At 43.6% G+C, this 19,143-nt stretch overlaps 1 protein-coding gene across 2 annotated transcripts in view; it reads left to right on the forward strand.

The window, feature by feature from the left end:
* The first annotated feature begins 468 nt into the window (after positions 1-468).
* The window catches only part of Frrs1 (ferric chelate reductase 1), a 48,003-nt gene continuing 29,328 nt past the window's right edge, over positions 469-19,143 (forward strand). The window contains exons 1-2 of one of the 2 annotated variants that reach the window (XM_055628220.1): positions 469-693; positions 18,210-18,433. In XM_055628220.1, coding sequence (XP_055484195.1) covers positions 18,238-18,433 — 196 coding nt within the window. In that variant the 5' untranslated portion in view covers positions 469-693; positions 18,210-18,237. Of the gene's footprint in view, positions 694-943; positions 984-18,209; positions 18,434-19,143 lie in introns of those variants that run through there. The other variant, XM_055628221.1, reaches the window with a different exon arrangement.

Below are 19,143 nucleotides of genomic sequence, written 5' to 3' on the forward strand. Positions count from 1 at the left end.
ACTTAAAGCTTAAGAGGAAATAGAAAGCAACAAACCTCATGCATTTCAGGTTACATTTTACAAAAAAAAAAAAAAAAAAAAAAAAAAAAAAAGTTCTTTTAATTTGTGCTCTCTGGGAGGTGGTGGTACTTGCCTTTAATCCCAGCAGTAGGGAGGCAGAAGCAGGCAGATCCCCCTGAGTTCGAGGCCAGCCTGGTCTACAGAGCTAATTCTAGGACAGTCAAGGCTACACAGAGAAACCCTCTATTGAACCCTACCTTTTTCCCCAAAACAACAACAAGAAAACTGTGCACTCTGATTCCAGTACCACTTTTTGTAGACGGCTGAATAGTCTGTGGAGCACTGCTAGATAAAAATAAAAGGGAGGGGCGGAGGAGGGGCACTGTAAAGCCAGGCGTGATGGGACAACATACCTTTAATCCAGTACTCCGGAGGCGGAGCTGCAGCTAGACCTGCGACAGAGAAACTTTGCCTGGGGGAGGGGACCCAAGAGAGGGGCGGGGTCTGGTTCTGTAAGTGTTCACGGTAAATCTGGATTCCATAGTCAACCAGTCATTAAAACCCAAACGAAGCAAAACAGAACTTTGAGCGTGCCTCTGAGACCGCATGCTTCAGCACTTAGACCGGTGCTGAATTTGGCCACCTCGCTTAGACTTCGCAGACGCCGTTTGTCTCAAGAGTCACAGGCAACAGGTATGTATTCCAATAGGGTTGTAGAGACAATCAAAGAAAGCCTCATCTCCTCAGTGCAACAACAACTGCTGAATAACAGGCTCAAAGAACATGTTTTACATATACACACGTATGTGTGCGCGTGCAAACTTTTTTAGCTTCCGACACGTAGTCCTAAAACCCGTCCTGTGCTTGGGAATCAGGGAGCGCAGCTTGGTGGTGACACCATAACCTGGCTCCGCCCCGCTGCTCCTCGGCGGTGACGGCTGCAGCCAAGTCGGAAGTTGGTCCAGCTGCCTTTGCTGCTCAAGGTAAGAGTCCCGTTCTGTTCAGTTTTCTGTGTCCAGACTCGGGGCAAAGCCTTTAAAAATCGAAGCCAGCTGGGCGACAGCGGTGAGCGCAGGCACCTGCGCAGACGGGGGCAGTCGGGAGGCTGGGTGAGGGCTGCGCTCGCCAGCAGCAGCGTTTCCTTGATCTCCCTAACGATTTGGTTCCTAATATGCCTCGTGACTTTGACTAACGAGCCCTAATCCCAAGAAAAGGGTAGTTGCAAGGACGGACAAGTATGAGAGCCCGGGAAGTATCGACTTTAGTTTGTGCACCATTAAGAAAAGCTGAACAACGGCAGCTTGCTTTTACATTTGAACTCAGTGTCATAATCGCCATGTGAAGGTTACTTTTTTCCTTTTTTTTTTTTTTTTTTTTTTTTGTCAAGATGTCTAAGGTAAAAGGGAAATTTTCAACTAGTATCTGAAATTTTTCCTAACACAGCCAAACTTTAAATTTTCAGCTCAGCCACGTTCTTCCTCCCCTGAACTAAAAAGAAAGAAAGAAACAAAAAAGTAGAATGATTCTATTATCCTTTGCTAACGCAGAGGTGGGATTTTAATCCGTTGGTTTATTGGTAACAAAGCAACAGTTTGTGGAGGCAGACTTTGTTCAGAGGAGAAGTTTTAGTAGCCATTTAGTAGGCAAATGTGTCCTCTTTGTTTCACCTCCCTGTTTATGGAATGTCCGATTCTCTTGAATTTCAATTTACAAAAAGCATTGTAGGCAAGCCTTTTCTGTTGTGACCCATACATCACAGCTGTGGCAGGAGAATGTGATACAAGCTTTTATTAGCTAATAACCACATTTCTAAGAGAGGAGCACTTCAGGTTGGCACAATTAGGCAAACTTCCAGGAAAGAAGGCTATTTTCACTGGAGACCTGAGTAGGTCTCACTAGGTAGCCCTGGCTGGCCTGGAACTCTCTGTGTAGACCAGGCTGGCCTCAGACTCACAGAGATCCACCTGCTTCTGCCTTCTAAATATGATGATTAAAACTGTGTGCCACCATGCCCGGTTAGATGCTTTATTTAATTCTTATGAAAGTCTTTGTATCGCTGGCACTGCCTTTAAGAATGAGGAGACTAAGTGAGAATGTGCATAGATAATTTGCTCTGGGTCACAGCACAGGTCCCTGCCAGATCATATTGGGTAAATGGATTGGTTCAGTGCTGGGGAGATGGATCGGATAGCCTGATGATCAGAGTTCAGCCCCCAGGGTGCACAGGGTGGAAGGGGAGAACTGACTTTTCCGGGTTGTCCTTTGACTTCCACATGCATGCTGAGGCATGTTCACCCTCCCCCCAAATAAAAAAAATGCATTTAAAAATTAAAGGACCACTTGAAACACAGAAATATCAAAGTCTGTACAGTTTAATATGTTGTGTCATAGGGGTTAGTGGTTAAGGGCACTAAAATGAACATTGCAAAATGTAGGTGTCTTAAAACAGAAACAAAAAGTAGAAGTGACAGAGTGTTTGAAAGTAGGAAACAAATCTAATTCCTGTGTGATCAGTTTGATATATTTCTTTTATTTCCATTTATTCTTATTTTTTTTGAGAATTCTCTGTGTATCCCCGGGTGTCCTGAACTTGCTGAGATCCATCTGCCTCTGCCTCTCAGGTGATAGGACTAAAGGTGTGACATCAATTTAACGTATTTCAGAATCGTTATTATATAATTATCTAATGTGTACTTTGTAGTTTTTGTCTTAAACTATAAAATTATCAAACCTGCAAAGAATTTAGCAAGGAACAGAATTAATGCCGGGTGGGTTCTGAGTGAAGGAGAGACAGAGAAACTTCATTTTAGAGCCTGCGGAGCCTGGGTGGCTAGTAAGTGTGGCCCTTTTTGGGGAGCAGAACCCCTCTACCAGTTCTCCAGCACTGGTCATGTGGAAATACGGGTTCAGTGTTCCCCGTGTGGCTGGACTTTCCAGAAGAAGCCACAGAGATACAGCAGATTTCTTTATGAGTTTTCCTTATCTCCAAATATTCGCAATTAATTTGTTTAAGAGCAAATGTTCGTCTTGCACATGCAGCCACTGTGAGTCTATGTGTCCAATGGTTCTGTCATGTCCGGCAAATACTACTGTGATGTGGACAGTCTGCTAACTGTGGCTCTTACAATCTTTGTTAGATTTCAGATCCCAACATCTTTTTTTGGGTGGGGAGGGGTATGTATGATACAGAAGTCCCATTTGGTGCTGGGTAACCCCACAGTCTTTTATTCTCTGCAGACTGGCCTCTGAAAATCACCAGCTCCTGAAAAAAACAAAACAAAACAAAACAAAACAAAACAAAACAAAACAAAACAAAACTTCTCTGATAAGGGTTGAGAGATGCTCTGTTTTATAAGTAAAAAGATAAGAACTCAAGGGGCAATTTATTATACCATATCTATAGCAGAATAATAGTATTTAAGATCAAACTAGCCCAACTCCTAGCATGGATGGGACTTATGAAGTCCCATGGTAGCTCAGAAGCTACTGGCAACTGATGGCTACTAAGGAGGGGGTTTCTTCAGGGATGTGGACCCTGAATATCTATTTACTCTTCTGTAGATGGTCCTACACCCATGCAATTATAGGCAGCACTGAGTGGACTCAGCGGGTTTAAGGACAGCACATGAAATTGGAAAGCAAAAGTGGGGGAGGTAGCGGAAGAATTTCAAGGGAGGAAATAGGGATACGTTACATGCATGTATGAAATTCTCAGTAGAGAAGTGTGGCTTTGGGCTATCCCTGGATTGTTTCCCACCAGTTTACAGCCTTGACTGAGTTCACAGCCTTGACGGCTGGCAGCAGGTTCCCAAGCTGGACTTCTGCACGCTTAGAGATTATTGAAGCTGTCAAAGGGCTTTTGTTTATATGGGTTGTTGTGTCAGTTTGAGTATCTGTTGTACTAGAAATTCAAAGTGAAACTCGGTATGGTGGATTATCCCTATCATCCTAACACTTGGAAGGAAGAGCAGGAGGATTGACTTGAGTTTGAGGCCAGTCTGAGCTACATGGTAAGTTCTAGGCCAGTGTAGGCTACAGAGTGAGACTCTGTCTCAAAAAAAACCCAACCAAACAAATAAATAAATCCCCCCAAAACAGAAACAGTCAAACTGAGTGTCGGAGCAGCCCGTGTTCCTGTGAGACTGTGTGTTTAAAGTTACCTCACTTAGTTTACCTCACTCTGGCCCTAGAGATCACACACACACACATACACACACACACACACACACACATACACACACACACACATACACACATATATTCAGACGGATATGAGTTCGTGTAAGTCTATATGTCTGTCTTAGGGTTTCTATTGCTTCGATAAGATGCCACGACCAAGATGCTAGTTGGGAAGGAAAGTGTTTATTTGGCTTACACTTCCTCAGCACTGTTCATCATTGGAGGAAGTCAGGGCAGGAACCCCAGAGGCAGGAGCTGATGCAGAAGCCATGAAGGAGTGCTGCTTACTGGCTTGTTTCACATGGGTTGCGAGGCTTGCCTTACAGAACCCAGGACCATCAGCTCAGGGATAGGACCACCCACGGTAGGCTGGGCCCGCCCGCACTGAGACAATGTCTTATAGCTGGATCTCATGGAAGAATTTTTTTCAACTGATGACTCTAGCTTGTAGCAACTCTCTATTTCTGTCTGTCTGTCTGTCTGTCTGTCTATATCTGAGAAAGGGCATTAAAGCGACGAAGTGCACTCTGTTTCCTAGTACTTCCTGTTCTAAGGGCGACCACTGTTGAGAACTGTTAGAAGCATGTCATAGAGGCTTTTTTCCTTCTCTTTTTCCTTTTAAGCAACGTACATTTGGTATGCCATGTGGCGTTTTGCTCTGTTTTTTTCTTTTTTTTTTTTTTTTATTGTGCTTTTTTTCTTTCTTTCTTCTTGCTTTTTGTTTGTTTTGAGACAGGGTTTCTCAGTGTTGCCCTGGCTGTCCTGGAACTCACTCTGTAGACCCGCTGACCTCAGACTCAGAGATCTATGTGCCTCTGCCTCCCGAGTGCTGGGATTAAAGGTATGTGCTGCCACCACCACGCTTGTGCTTTTACTTAAATATGTTTTAGGATTTTTCCCAACTCCCCCTGGTAAGTGCTTGTTTCATAGGCGTGTGCTGTCATGCCTGCCTTTTATTTTTTTTTCTAGTTAAATAGTATTCTATAATTTGGGTATAGCACAGTTTACTCTTGTAAGTGTTTAAATTATTTTTAAGTTTTGCTACTATAAATATCCCTGAGTAACTGTATAAATTTTTTTCCCCTATAGGATGAATTTGTAGTAGTGGGTGTTTTGTCAGGTGTTACGATTAATAGGGTACTGTGAAATTTTCTTTGAAAATATTGTGACAATTTGCTCTCTTCTGTGAATAAGTTCTTGGCTATGTGGAGATTTATCAGTCTTTTGCATTTTATTACTTATTTATTTTTTGTATTTTGTTTATTTGAGACTGGGTTCTGGATGTCCCAGAACTCACTTTGTAGACCAGGTTGTCCTTGAACTCAGAGGTCTGCCTGCCTTTGCTCTCAAGTGCTGGGATTAAAGGCCAAGAGTCTTTTGGATTTTAAATGAAATGATAGCACTTAACGTGTTTGTGAGCATGTGTGTGTTTCTGTGTATAAACATAGTGTATGGAGAGTTTTATCTATATTTATATAATATACATGTATATAAACATTTTAAAGGAACTTTTTTCTTTCTACCACATGGGTCCTTAGGTTTGGGCTCTCAGGTCATCAGAGTCTGTGACATGAACCTTTACCAGCTGAGTCACCTCACAGGCCCTATGTGTGTGTGTGTGTGTGTGTGTGTGTGTGTGTGTATAATATGTTTTTATGTAGGTAGGAAATTGACAGATGAGAAGATAAGACGTCCCAATTAGAAGGCAGAATATGAACAGAAAAAAAGAAGTGACCTTTATTCTAGATCTAGTGAGTGTGTTATGCCATCAGTATGGCATAGAGAAAAATGCCCTTTAAACTTGAGTTATGCTAAAAAGTCGGGAAACATGATACATGAAATGGCTAAAGCTGTCACTCTTAGTTGGTAATTCTGAGCGGGTAGTGAATGGGGAAAGAGAAGACTGATGAAAATTGTTCTTTAAAAGACCATCTGGATGGGTAAAGTAAGCTTAGGTTGGAGAGAGAACGGAAATGAGAGTGCTTCATTAACCTGGGACAGATGAGAAGGACCTCAGAGGCAAAGAACAGACAGATGCAACAGAGGCAGGAGACTGATGATGGCAGAAGGAAGATGGAAAGGGCCGGGCAGCCAGGACAGGCTCTGCACAACACGGGAAGAAGTCTGGGTGCAGATGAATGTTCTCACATTTCAAGTCTTTCTGATTGGAAGTAAGTGGAGAGGCCGTAATCGAGCTAGGTCAAGCAGGCACCAGAATCAGACCAGAGGGAAAGATCTGCATTTAGAAAATGGAGTTTTATTGACATTCAAGGAGGCATTTGAGTAGGAGGATGATAGATGGGGGCTTGGAACCATGGAAAGATTATAGAACACCCCAAAGAGCATCGGGTGATGAGTCGGTGACAAACAGGTGAGGAGATAGGAAGACAGGGCAGTGGTAGACAGTCCCAGAGATGGGTGGGGGTGGGGAGGTGGCTCAGTGGGCACAGTACTTGCTGTGGAAGTATGAGGAACGGAGTCTGGACATTCATATAAGTGCTGGGTAGGGATGGTGTCCTCCCTGTAATCCCAGGGTTTAGGAGGCAGAGATGGGATCCTTGGAGCAAGCTGGTTAGCTAGCCTCTATATATTGAGTGCTGAGATTACAGATGTCACTGCCAGGCCTGGGTTCATGCAGTGATGTGGGTGGAGCCTCCGGGTATGCTACGTGGTAGGCAAGCATTCTACCAACTGAGCTACATATGTAGCCCCTAATAGTTTACAGTAACTATTTGTGACATTTGGCCTTTGTGCTAATAAGAGTGTCCTCCACTGGTCCCCTAAAGTTCATGTTTTCTATTTTCTTTCTTCCTGTGATTCTTTTTGTGGTTCTTATTCAAACCACACTCACTTCCTTCATTTGCCTTATCTACCTAAGGATTTGACCTCAGAAAGTAGGCCAGCCCATTTCTCATCACTCATTTTCTATGACTCTAATGCCTTGTTTGTTTGTTTGTTTCCTTCTTTTTTCTGTTTTTTCAAGACAGGGTTTCTATGTGTGGCCTTGGTTGTCCTGGACCAGGCTAGCATGGAACTCACAGAGATCCACCTGTCTCTGCTCCCGAGTGCTAGGATTACAGGCGTGCATCATCATGCTCGGGCCCCTTAAAAATTCTTTTTTTTTTTTTTTAATAATTTATTTAATTTTTATTTTATGTACATTTAGTGTGAAGGTGTCAAGATCCCTTGAAATTGGCATTACAGACAGTTGTGAACTGCCATGTGGGTGCTGGGAATTGAACCCGGGTCCTTTGGAAGAGCAAACAGCACTCTTAACCACTGAGCCATCTCTCCAGCCCCCTAAAAATTCTTAATATTTCTATTACTTATTATTTTCTCCCATACCTCTAAGTTATTATAAGGAATCCAGTTAGTTTGTTCCCTTGTCATCCTAGGCAGGTTTTTTTTTTTTTTTTCTTGTTTTGAGACAGTTTCTCTTTTCATAGCCCTGGCTATCCTGAAACTCAGTACTCACTATGTAGACTAAGCAGGCCTGAACTCACAGAAATCTACCTGCCTCTGCCTCCTGAGTACATGCGCCACCACGCCCACCAGGGTTTTATTTTAAAAGCTCCCTTCATGTTGTGCATCAGTATAAAGGCCTTTGTTTGCATGTTTAGAGTTCATGCATGTCCAATGCACAAAGGGTATGAGTCATGGCTAATAAATATTTATACCAGGAAATTATAGATTAGTGGGTTTTGCTTCTATTTCATCCTCTAGTTTCACTAACACCTAATTCCTTTTTGAGAAGAGAATGGTTGCGATAGCCATATAGAATGTTCTGGAAAAAAACCCTATAGATACAATGAGATACTTGCTTCTAGTCATTAAATCAGATCAGCAAGGGATATAGGAAAACCACTTGCTGATGACCGAGGGAGCAGCAGAAATAAGCAAGATTAGACTGCGGCATGCTGCCCTCTTCCCCAATCCCCAAGACTGTCTCACCTTTCATCTTCATTTTGCATTTACTCTACCACTGTTTTCAAAAATCCTTCCAACTATCTTAAATAGTTGCGTCTCACAGATCTCAGATTGGTGTTCACTGGGCCATTTACACCCTTGGCTTTTCAGAACCTTCTCTGAAAATGTCATAACTCCAATTGTTCATTTTAAAAGGTCATTTTTTTCCCCTTCCTGTTTCCTCCTGTGAAAATGAACTCTGGAACATTGTGAGTTTCTTTTTTCTTTTTAAATTTAATTTGGGTAAGTGGAAATACTTGACCCAGTTTTTTATTTCCTTATAACTTGAGATCTAACTATCAAAGTCAATTTATTCCTTGGTATGGAAGTTTTCTGGAAAAGAGAAGTTACTAGAATGAAGGGAACACAGTTTCTGAAATATTTTAGAAGGTTTAAGCAGAAGATTGGTGAGAGCGCAGCCGTTAACCACTGCAGTTTCTGGAAAAAATTAGCATTTACATCTGATCCGGAAGTTAAGAGTGATGACACACAATGGCAACTATGATTGTCCATGTTAAAAAGATTCCTTTATATTTTTAATTATGCACGTTTCTGAGTCTGTTCATTTGAGTACAGGCGCTGGCAGGAGCCAGAGGCATCAGAGGCCCCTGGAACTGAACTTACAGGCAGTTGCGATCTGTCTGATTCGGCTTCTGGGCATTGAACTCAGGTCTTCTGCAAGAGCGTTAGGAGCTCTAACCACTGAGCAGTTTCTCCAGCTGCTTTCTTCTTCTTTTTTCTCCTCTTCCTCCTCCTTTTCCTCTCCTTCTTTTTCTTCCTCTGCCTCTTCCTCTTCTTCCTCTTCCTCTTCTTGTTTTTAAATTTTAAACATTTTTTTATTTTTTGAGACAGGGTTTCTTTGTGTTGCCATTCTGTGCTGGAACTCACTCTGTAGACGAGGCTGGCTTTGAACTTAGAGAGAGATCCACCTGCCTCTGCTGGGATCAAAGGCGTGACCCACCACTGCCGGCTTGTGTATGTGTGTGTTTTCGATAGTTTGTTTCTCTATGCAGCCCTGAGATCTGCCTGCCTCCACCTCCCTTTATCCTGTGATGGGATTAAAGACCGAGATAGCACTGCTTTGCTCTCTGCAGCTTCCTATAAACATTTTTGCCCCGGAAGCACTGAACTAGTTGTTTCTATGTCAGTTCTTCCTGGAGCTTTAGTTCTGTAAGAAATCTCTACGTTGTTCCAGATTCATAAAGTTACTCAACATTTTTTACTAAGTAAGACTGTTGTCTTAGTTAGGGTTTCTATTGCTGCAATAGACTCCATCACCAAAAGTTACTTGGGAAGGAAAGCATTTATTTCAGTTTAGTTCCACATCAGTGAACCTGCAGGCAGGCACTGAAGCAGAGGATGGAGGGTTGCCACGTCCTGGCTACACTCCTGCACACGGACCATGGGTTAAGTAAATGTACAACAGACTTGCCGACAGGCCAATCTTACGGAGAGTCCCTCTTCCCAAATGACTCGAGCTTGTGTTAAGTCGACATAAAACTAGCAGCACAGCTATTTAGCTGTCACCAGTTGCCACAGTGAACTCCCCACTCACATTGTTCGCTGTGAAATCTAGCTTTTTGCTGGGCATGTTTACTACCAGCATTCATTCTCCAAATAAGGAGCAGTGGCAGGGTGAAAAAGACTGATGTCGCAGTTACATGTAGATTCTAACCCAACTCTACTGTCCATTCCTTACTTTCCTCATTAAAATATAACTGCTCATCTATGCACCTGTCATCTGTCTATCTGTCTGTCTATTGTGTGCACTTGGATATTCCACTGCATGTTTGTGGTGGGCAGAAGACAACCTATGAGATAAAACTGACCAGTTTCAGGTTCGCTTAAACAGTCTGAATTTTTCTAAGTGTGACCTCGAATTGAATCTCTCCAGCAGCAACAGAGCTTATGGAAAAATCAACCTAAAACCCTCATTCAAGTCCCAGCCTCAGGGCATCAGTAGTTAAAGCAAGGACTTTAATTGGTGAGGAATGGGGTCATGTAACTTAAGATGAGGATGTGTGGGAAGACCCTATTGAAGCTGAGAACTTTGAACCCTCGGATTCTCCAGGGTTTATCTCACCTGAGGAATAGTACCCTCAGTCCCACCCTATGAAATACAGCCCTTTACAGCTTTCACCAAGGAAACAAATCCTTCAGAGTCTGTTAAGGCAGCGGTGACTTTCTCTGAAGGAAATGGCAGGTGGGGCAATCCTGATGTCCCTCAAGGCCGACCAGTAGTTGCCTGGCAACCTGTAACCAGACTCAAGGCAAAGTAGGCTTCTAGAGGGGGGGTAGAAAGTGCTGTTCATGAGGAGGTGTGCTACACTACTGAAGAACTTAATGAGTTTGCGAATTTATTCAAGCAGAAGTCTGGGCAGTATGTGTGGGAAGGGATTTAAGGGTGTGGGATAATGGCGGAAGGAACATGAAACCAGATCAGGCTGGGTTTATTGATACAGGCCCTTTGAGTGGAGATTCTGGGTATAATAGGAAGCTCTTACAGTTAAGAAAAGGTGTCAAGACTTTAAATAGTTGGCTGAAGTGTTTGTCAAAGATGTCTTATTGAAAAGGAGTTGGAGATGCCCGATACCGCCTGTTGAAGGGAAGGACATGCCCTTCGCTAATCCCCTAAGACACAATATGGTGAGAGGGGAACCAGCAGTTTGAAGAGTTTTGTTGTTGCTCTTTTCCTTGTACTAGACTGAAAGACCCCAGCCTCACCCTAAGTTAAACATAGCTAACGCCATTTTGTGAGACACCACCACTGTTTTGTAAAACTCTGAAGGCCAGATGAGAAACTGGAAAATTACTGAGAAACCTAGCTGTGTCACCCACTTGGGATATCTGTGGTCAGGCTGCCCCTGTTGAGCTAAAAACAACTTGTTGTGACTACCCTCATGGGATATCTGTCAGAGATTGTTCCAGCTGAGATAGGGAAAAACAAAATAACAGGTGGCCACGTTAAGGGGGTGGTCATCATGACCCTTTTTGACCACCCAGTTCTGGAATCTTGGTGTCCCTGCCAAACTTTGACGCAAACCGTGGTCTCATGTAAACGTACCAATCAGCCCCCTGTAACCATGCTTCTCGCTTCTGTACCCACGCTTCTGCTCTAAAACCCTATAAAAACCCCAACTTTCCACCCAGGGGGCGCGCAAAAGTCTCTCGAATGACTTTTCGCCCCGGGTACCCGAGTATCCAATAAAAGCCTCTTGCTGTTTGCATCCGAATGGCCTCGTTGTTCCTTGGGAGGGAGTCTCTCAGATGGAAGATACCCTCCGGGGATCTTTCAAGACCTTGCGGTTGGAGATGCTGTTGCTCATTTGGATGAATAAATGCAATGGGTTTAATTGGGTCCTGAAGTAGCAGGGACTAGGTGGCAGCATTGACTCACCAAAGGCAAGATGCTCGTAGTTGTAATGGACAAAACAATGTTCATACTGGCCTAATCCGTAATGGTCAGCACAAGCAAAGTAAGTTTTACAGTGGTATGACCCATATGGACCTTTGGTACTAGCTAATCAATCATGGTATTTCTAGGCATGAAATAGATAAGAAGCCTACTGAATTTTTGTTTAATCTGTATTAGCAGAAAAATTCTCAGACAAATGAAAGGAAGAAGGGCTACATTGAATTGTGACAAAAGGGAGTCTCAGCCAGGAAATCAATTTCCAGACGAGCTAATTTGCAAACAAGATTCCCTTGAATGCAGGGATTTACAGGTTTCTCTGAAGAAAGACCTTGATAAGATACCTAAAGGAGCTGGGCACGTGCCTATAATCCCAACACTTAGAGGCAGAGGCAGGTGGATCTCTGTCTTGAAAAGCCAAAACACTAAAAAAACCAAAACCAAAAACCAAAACCAAACCAAACCAAACCAAAAACCCAAAATGTTTTACTGTTAGCCTTTCTCTAGTCCTTTGCCTGAGGGATCTCCTGCTTTTTACAAGGGTAACTGCATACTGGGGGAAAAGAAACAATCAGGTTTTCTGGGGTCTACTGGACACTAGTTCTGAAATGACACTGATTCTGGGAGATCCCAACAAACACTGTGGCCCTCCAGTTAAAGTAGGAGCTTATGGAGGGTAGGTAATTAATGGAGTTTTGGCTGAAGTCTAACTTACAGGGCTGCTGGGTTCCTAATCTCATCCTGTGGTTATTTCTCCAGTCCCAGAGTGCAGAATTGGGATAGAATACTTAGAAATTGGCAGAGTTCTCACACTGGTTCCCTGACTTGTGGAGTGAGGGCTGTTGTGGTTGGAAAGGCTTAATGGAAGCGTTTAGAGTTGCCTCTGCCAGGGAAAGCAGTGAACCTAAAGCAACATCACATCCTTGGAGGAACTGCAGAAATGTGGTGCCACCATCTAGGGTGCGGGGGAGGAGGTTCCTACCACATCCCCCTTTAGCTCTCCTATCTGGCCAGTGCAGAAGACAGATGGACTGTGGAGGATGACAGCTGACCATTGAAACCTCAGTCAGGGAGTGTCTCTAATTGCAGTTGCTGTACCAGGTAGAGTGTCCTTACTTGAGCAGATTAACACATCTCCTGGTACATGGTTTGCAGCTGTTGATCTAGCAAATGCGTTTTTCTCATACCTGGCCCTAAGGACCACCAGAAACAATTTTCTTTCGTTAGGCAAAGCCAGCGGAATACCTTTACACTTTTACCTTATGGATATATTAATTCTCCTGCCTCATGTCATAACTTAGAAGGGATCTTCATCAGTCTTTCTCTTTCACAAAAATTTTCCTTTTGTGCACTATATATTGTTGCCATTATGCTGATTGAATCAAGTGAGCAGGAGGCAGAAACCACTTTGAACTCTTGGTAACACGTATGTGTATCAGAGGATGGAAAATAAATCCAACCAAAAATTCAAGGATAGTCTACCTCAGTAAAATTCATAGGAGTTCAGTGGTGTGGGGCATGAAGAGATACTCCTTCTAAGGCAAAGGGGAAGTTATTGTACTGAAGGCCTCACATTCCTCACTTGGGTGTTACTCCAGCCCTCATACCTAGTGACTTGGAAAGCTGTTAGCTTTGTGTGGGGCTTGGAACAGGAGAAGGCTCTTTAACAGGTCTAGGCTGCTGTGCAGGCTGTTCTACCACTTGGACCATAAGATCTAACAGACCCGACAGTACTTGAGGCATCAGTGCCAGATACAGATGCCGTTTGGGAGCTTTGTCAGACCTTATCAGTAACTATTTTCCCTTTGTGTTGGGACTGTGTAACAGAGCTACATGGTGGGTTCACAAATCACGCCAAGGGACTGGTTCCACGTGGGAGGTTTATTGAGGGAAGGGGGAAGGGGAGGGGAGAGGGGTCACAGAGACCATCTCTTGGCAGAGCAGAAAAGAAAAAGAGAGGAGGAGCTTCGAGTTCTCTTATAAGGTGACCCAGAGCCTGTGTGGGTGGTTTCAGGTGGTCTGTAGGTTGTTTCACAGATGCCTGATATCCGGTTTGTCAGGTCTCTTGGGGCTGGCCGTAGAGATGCCTGCTTACGGATCCCAACACTTTGTTTTTAGATTTTTTTTTCCCCCCGAGATAGAGTTTCTCTGGGTAGTCTTGTCCTAGACTTTATAGACCAGACTGGCCTCTTGAACTCACAGAAATCTTCCTGCCTTTGCCTCCCTGAACGCTGGGATTACAGGGGTGCATCACTGTGCCTGGCTACTATCCTCCCTTGAAAGACAGCTCTTAGCCTTCTGTCAGGCCTTGGTGGACACTGAATGTTTGCCAAGTTATCATGCCGCCTTGAGCAGCCAATCATGAGTTGGGGGTTGTCAGGCCCACCACGTCATAAGGTAGGACGTGCACAGCAGCAATCTATTATCAGTATGTGATTGGGCCCGAGCAGGTCCTGAAGGCACAAAAGAGTTACATGAGGAAGTTGCCCAAATGCCTGTGGTTTCTACTCCTGTTACAATGCCATCTGCTGCCAAGCACACACCTATAGATATGTTCAAGGGTGTGCCCTATGATCTGCTGACTGAGAAAGAAGACCAGGGCCTGGTTTACGGATGGTTCTGTATGCTATGCAGGCACCCAGAAGTGGACGGATGCAGCATTACAATCCCTTTTTGAGACAGTCCTGAAAGACAGTGGGGAAGGGAAGTATTCACAGTGGGCAGAACTTTGGGCAGCGCACATGAGGTTATAGTTTCCTTGGAAGGAAGAATGGCCCATATGTACAATTTTGTTCACTGATTCATGGACTGCATCGAATAGATTGGGTGGGTGGAATCCAATGGATCGGGAAAGCGCATGATTGGAAAATAGTAAGTCATCGGGGAAGAAGCATGTGGGTAAAGGATGTGAAGATACTTGTGTCTCATGAGAACACTCATCAAAGGGTGACTTCAGCTGAGGAGGAGTTCAGTAATCAAGTAGAGAGGAAGATCTGTCGTGAGGACAGTCAGCCTCTTTTCCCCAGCAGTTCCTGTCATTACCCAGGGGGCACATGAACAGGGTGGCCGTGGTGGCCGAGATGGAGACTTCCACTCACCAAGGCTGACCTAGCTTCAGCTGCTGCTGAGTGCCAGATGTGCCAACAGAAGAGACCAACACTGATCACCAGATGATAGGGCACCATTTCCTGGTGGCAGGAGGACTATGTTGGACCACTTCCTTTGGGGAAAACACAACACTTTGTTCTCACTGATTTGCCTTTCCTGTATGTAATGCTTCTGCCAAAACCACCATCCATGGTGTATAGAATGCCTAACCCAGCTGTCATGGTAGTCATGGTTCCAGGGGGAGGAGTGCTCACAACAAACATTACATGGAACTGGAAGCTCAGACTTAACCCCCTGGCTGCTTTGGGCTTCTGATCTCCTTAAACCAACAGGATAAGCTCTCAGGAGGCAGAGGCTAGCCTGGCCTACGATGTGAGTTCCAGGACAGCCAGGATTGTTACACAAAGAAAAACAAGCAAGCAAGCAAGTCAGCCAGCCAGCCAGCCAGCCAGCCAACCAACCAACCAACCAACCAAACCAACAAGCCAAGAAAGAAATAAAAGGAATAACAGTGTTAGAAGGGGTGATTGATCCAGATTACCAAGGGGAAATAGGATTGCTTCTCCACAATGGAGGTAAGAAAGTTCATGTTTGGAGTGCAGGAGATCCTTTAGGGTGTCTCAGTCCTGTGATTAGTCAGTGGAAAATACAACAGCCTAAGCCAGGCAGGATGATAAAGGGCACAGACCCATCAGGAATGAAGATATGGGTCACTCCTCCAGGGAAAACTACCAAGTCCTGCTGAGGTGCTTGCTAAGAGTGGAAGGAACACAGAATGGATAGCAGAGAAGGTATTATAAACACCGGCAAAGGCCATGTGACCAGTTGCAGAACTAAGGATGATAGTTGGCAGAGTGCTTCTCTTGTGTTTTGTTAAGGATGCATTTGTACAGATAGAAGGAGGCGTTTGCTCTTTGCCTGATTGCCCTAGCCTTGCTAGCATATCCATTCCTTCCTGGCATTAGAGTCTACTTCTTTGGAATTCCAGTGTATATGGAAGACCAGCTGAGACATCCAGCCTGTGGACTGAACAGCTACTAGATTCTTGGACTTTCTGTTCACAGCTAGTCAGCCTGTAAGTCATTTCAATAAACCCCACATGTATAGTCATCCCATAAGTTCTGTGACTCTGGAGAACCCTGACTCATGCATGAGTCAACTGCTGTGGGTGCTGGGAACTGAACCCTGGTTCTCTGAAAGAACAGAAAGTGCTCTTAGCTACAGAACATCTCTCCAGCCCCCTGAGTTTTGCTTTTTTTTTTTTTTTTTTTTATGAAGCTCATTCTTCATAGTTAAGACAGATTGTCACCTCAAGCATCAACTAGGTCTGTACAGTGTGTTGAACTTGAATTTTGTACAACTGTACTTGATTAGTAATTTTTTTGATTAATCACCCAACTTTAGCTTTTTATGGGGGTTGGGGACTTCTGCATGCTAGCTAGTCAAGGTCTTTACCACTGAGCTACACTCCCAGGCCTTAAAAAAAATTTAAAATATTTAAAACTTCTTCACTCGATAACTAAAACCCTCCAGGCTGGAGTCAGGGAGCTAAGAATCAGTGTCCTAAACCTGCATTCACCTTGGATTCTGGAAACAGTTCAGTTTAGGAGGGCAGGTGAGGGCAATGGTCTATGATGGTGAAGCTGCGCCCTGGAGTAGGAGCAATCAGGAGTACCAGATTGCTCCTCCCCAGCAGTGACAGCAATGACGTCATTGGATCAGAACTGACCACATGGAGAGCCAGACCACTCTTGTACCTTTTGCTCACTGCCCCAATTCCAGTTCAGGTCACTGCACTGCTCTGCTGTTTCTCTTATTGATGCATGCATTATCGAGTCCCTTGTCTCTGCTTTTGGCTATTACACATCTCTTCAGTTGGAGTTTTGGGATGGGTGGTTGAGCCTAGTGTGTTGGGGTGCCTGGAGCTGGGTGCTTTTCCTTGAAAATTCTAGTAACAGGTTTGCTCATGATAGAAGGTCTTAGAGGCCACGATTTAATTGAAAAAAAAAAATAGAAAAGAAAAATATCCAGCTTCTCTGCTTAATAAACAGTTACATTGCTTAATATTCTGCTTCTTGTAGTCATCAACCATTTTCAAAGTTACATTATTCCTTTAAGTCTGCGTAGAAGTATTGTGGTTCTCTTATACTCTTCTGAAGCTCATGATTGGTTTGTTGCTTCCATTTACCACTTTTATGGGAAATAATTCCATGTAACTTGGATGTTTGAGGAAAGGTAGGGGTATGCAGGACTCTTGGACTCTGTGCTATGTGCTTGGTAGCTCTTGAGAGAAAGCGTATACACGCCAGGACAGATTTTTGTTTCTGGCCGGATATGTGATATAGAAAGTTTCATTTCCGGGCTGGAGAGAAGGCTCAGAGGTTAGGAGCACTGGCTGTACTTTCAGAGGTCCCGAGTTCAATTACCAGCAACTACATGGTGGCTGATGGCCATCTCTAATGAGATCTGGTGCCCTCTTCTGGCCTGTAAGCATATGTTCAGGCAGTATACTATATAAAAAAACAAATGAATAAATCTTAAAAAAGAAAGAAAGAAAGAAAGTTTCATTTCTGTGGAGAATGAGCTCTTCCTGGGCCTTCCCATCTGCAGTCTGTCCACAGTGTTGACCTCACATGCTGCCTTATAACATGACCCTGCCCAGTTACTTCTAGCTGACAGTCGTTTCTTAATTCAGGCATGTCTGAAACTACAGATGATAAAGATACTGTTTCTGGCCAGGTGGTGGTAGTGCACGCCTTTAGTTCCAGTACTCTGGAGGCAGAGGCTGGCAGATATCTTGAGTTTGAGGTCATCCTGGTCTACACAGTGAGTTCCAGGACAGGTAGGGCGACACAGAGAAACCCTGTCCCAAAAAAACCAACCAACCAACCAACCAACCAAACCAAACCAAAAAAAAAAAAAAAACCAAAACAGTGTTTCTGTATATTGTTTGTCTGTTTTCCATATGATAAATTAAATGATATGCCTGCCACTATTATTAGCTTAATAGGAAGAAGCTACAACAGAAATCTACTCAGATGATGCTTGTAAAATCTAGAAGAGGCATCCTTTAAGTCTGGGGTGAGGTGGAATAACAGACCCTTTGTTTTTATTGGATGAGCTTACTGTTCTTTGATCATACCGTTTTCTCTTTCTTTAGAGACAGGGTCTCACTGTCCTGGCTGGTCTGGGATTCCCTATGTAGACCAGGCTGGTGTCACCCACATAGAAATCCTCCTGCCTCTGCTTCCTGAGTGCTGGCAGCACACCTGGCTCTACCTTACTGATAAAAGTGCTTACTATCTGCCCTTTTGGACTTTGGGTTGTATTTTTATTTTGTTTGAGCAAAATACGTAATTTTTCAGGTCGAGAAATAGAATCTTGCTGAAGTCTCACAGTTGGTGTTTGGTAAAAGAGATTTAGATCACATACCATACTCTTTTTTATTATGTATCTTGAGAATTTGGAGAACCAAGCATTGAAAGCTAGGATTCCTGCCTTGTGTTATAAAAGCTGTCATATCGTATTTTAATTACATCTGCAGGTGACGTGTTCTTAGGCTTTGTTTGGAGATGGCAGCTCCCCAGTTTGCCCGCAGTGCCCTCATGTTTGCGCTACTCACGTGTTCTGTGACTAGTTACTTCAATGGAAGAGTGAGAAAGTACTGCGGTGGGATGATTCCCCAGCATGGCCACAGCCCTCAGACTCAGCCTATCCACCAAATCACAGCGAGTCAGGTGAAGTTCCAACCTGGAGACCAGATCCAAGGTGCGTGTGCTGGAGATAGTGATGTGCGTTTGACTTAGAGCCTCTTCCTACTTGTCGAGTTTTCACCGTGACCACAATGAAATACCTTCATTTTAACCTATTCATTGCGTTTTTCACCATAGCATCATCTATTTTCATTTTTTTTTGTTTGCTACAGGTGTCTGTATTATGTAATACAATCTATATGTTATTAAAGGCAAGGTCTAAAATAAGTTTTTTTGAGGATACCAAGGTATATATTTGTTAGTTTTATTTGCATTAATGGTCCATTTTTTTTGTCTACTGTGTCTTGAACACTATTAACTTAATGGAACGGAAAACTAAACTTACTTTATGTTCTTTCACTCCTTGAACCCCTTAAAAAAATAGCACAATCTCTTATATGTTCCCTTGGGTCTTCTGGTAAAATGTAGGCTGACTGTTAAGGTTTATTTGTAGTCAGGTGTGGTAGTATCTGCCTTAATTCCAGCACTCTGGAGGCTGAGGAAAGAGGGCTTAAGGCAGCTTGAATTATGTATATATATATAGCAAGACTGTCTCAGAAAAACAAAACAAAAACATCGGTGATAACATTTTGAAATTCTTGTATTTTGTAATTATAGAAATGCATCATGTCAATTGGAATTCTTTTTTTATCCATTCTCAGCTCATGCTTTATTGCATACACACACACACACACACACACACACACACACACACACACACACACA

The sequence above is a fragment of the Psammomys obesus genome, unplaced genomic scaffold (genome assembly GCF_907164565.1).
Source record: "Psammomys obesus unplaced genomic scaffold, mPsaObe1.curated_primary_1811, whole genome shotgun sequence".
In the NCBI taxonomy this organism is placed as follows: Eukaryota; Metazoa; Chordata; class Mammalia; order Rodentia; family Muridae; genus Psammomys; species Psammomys obesus.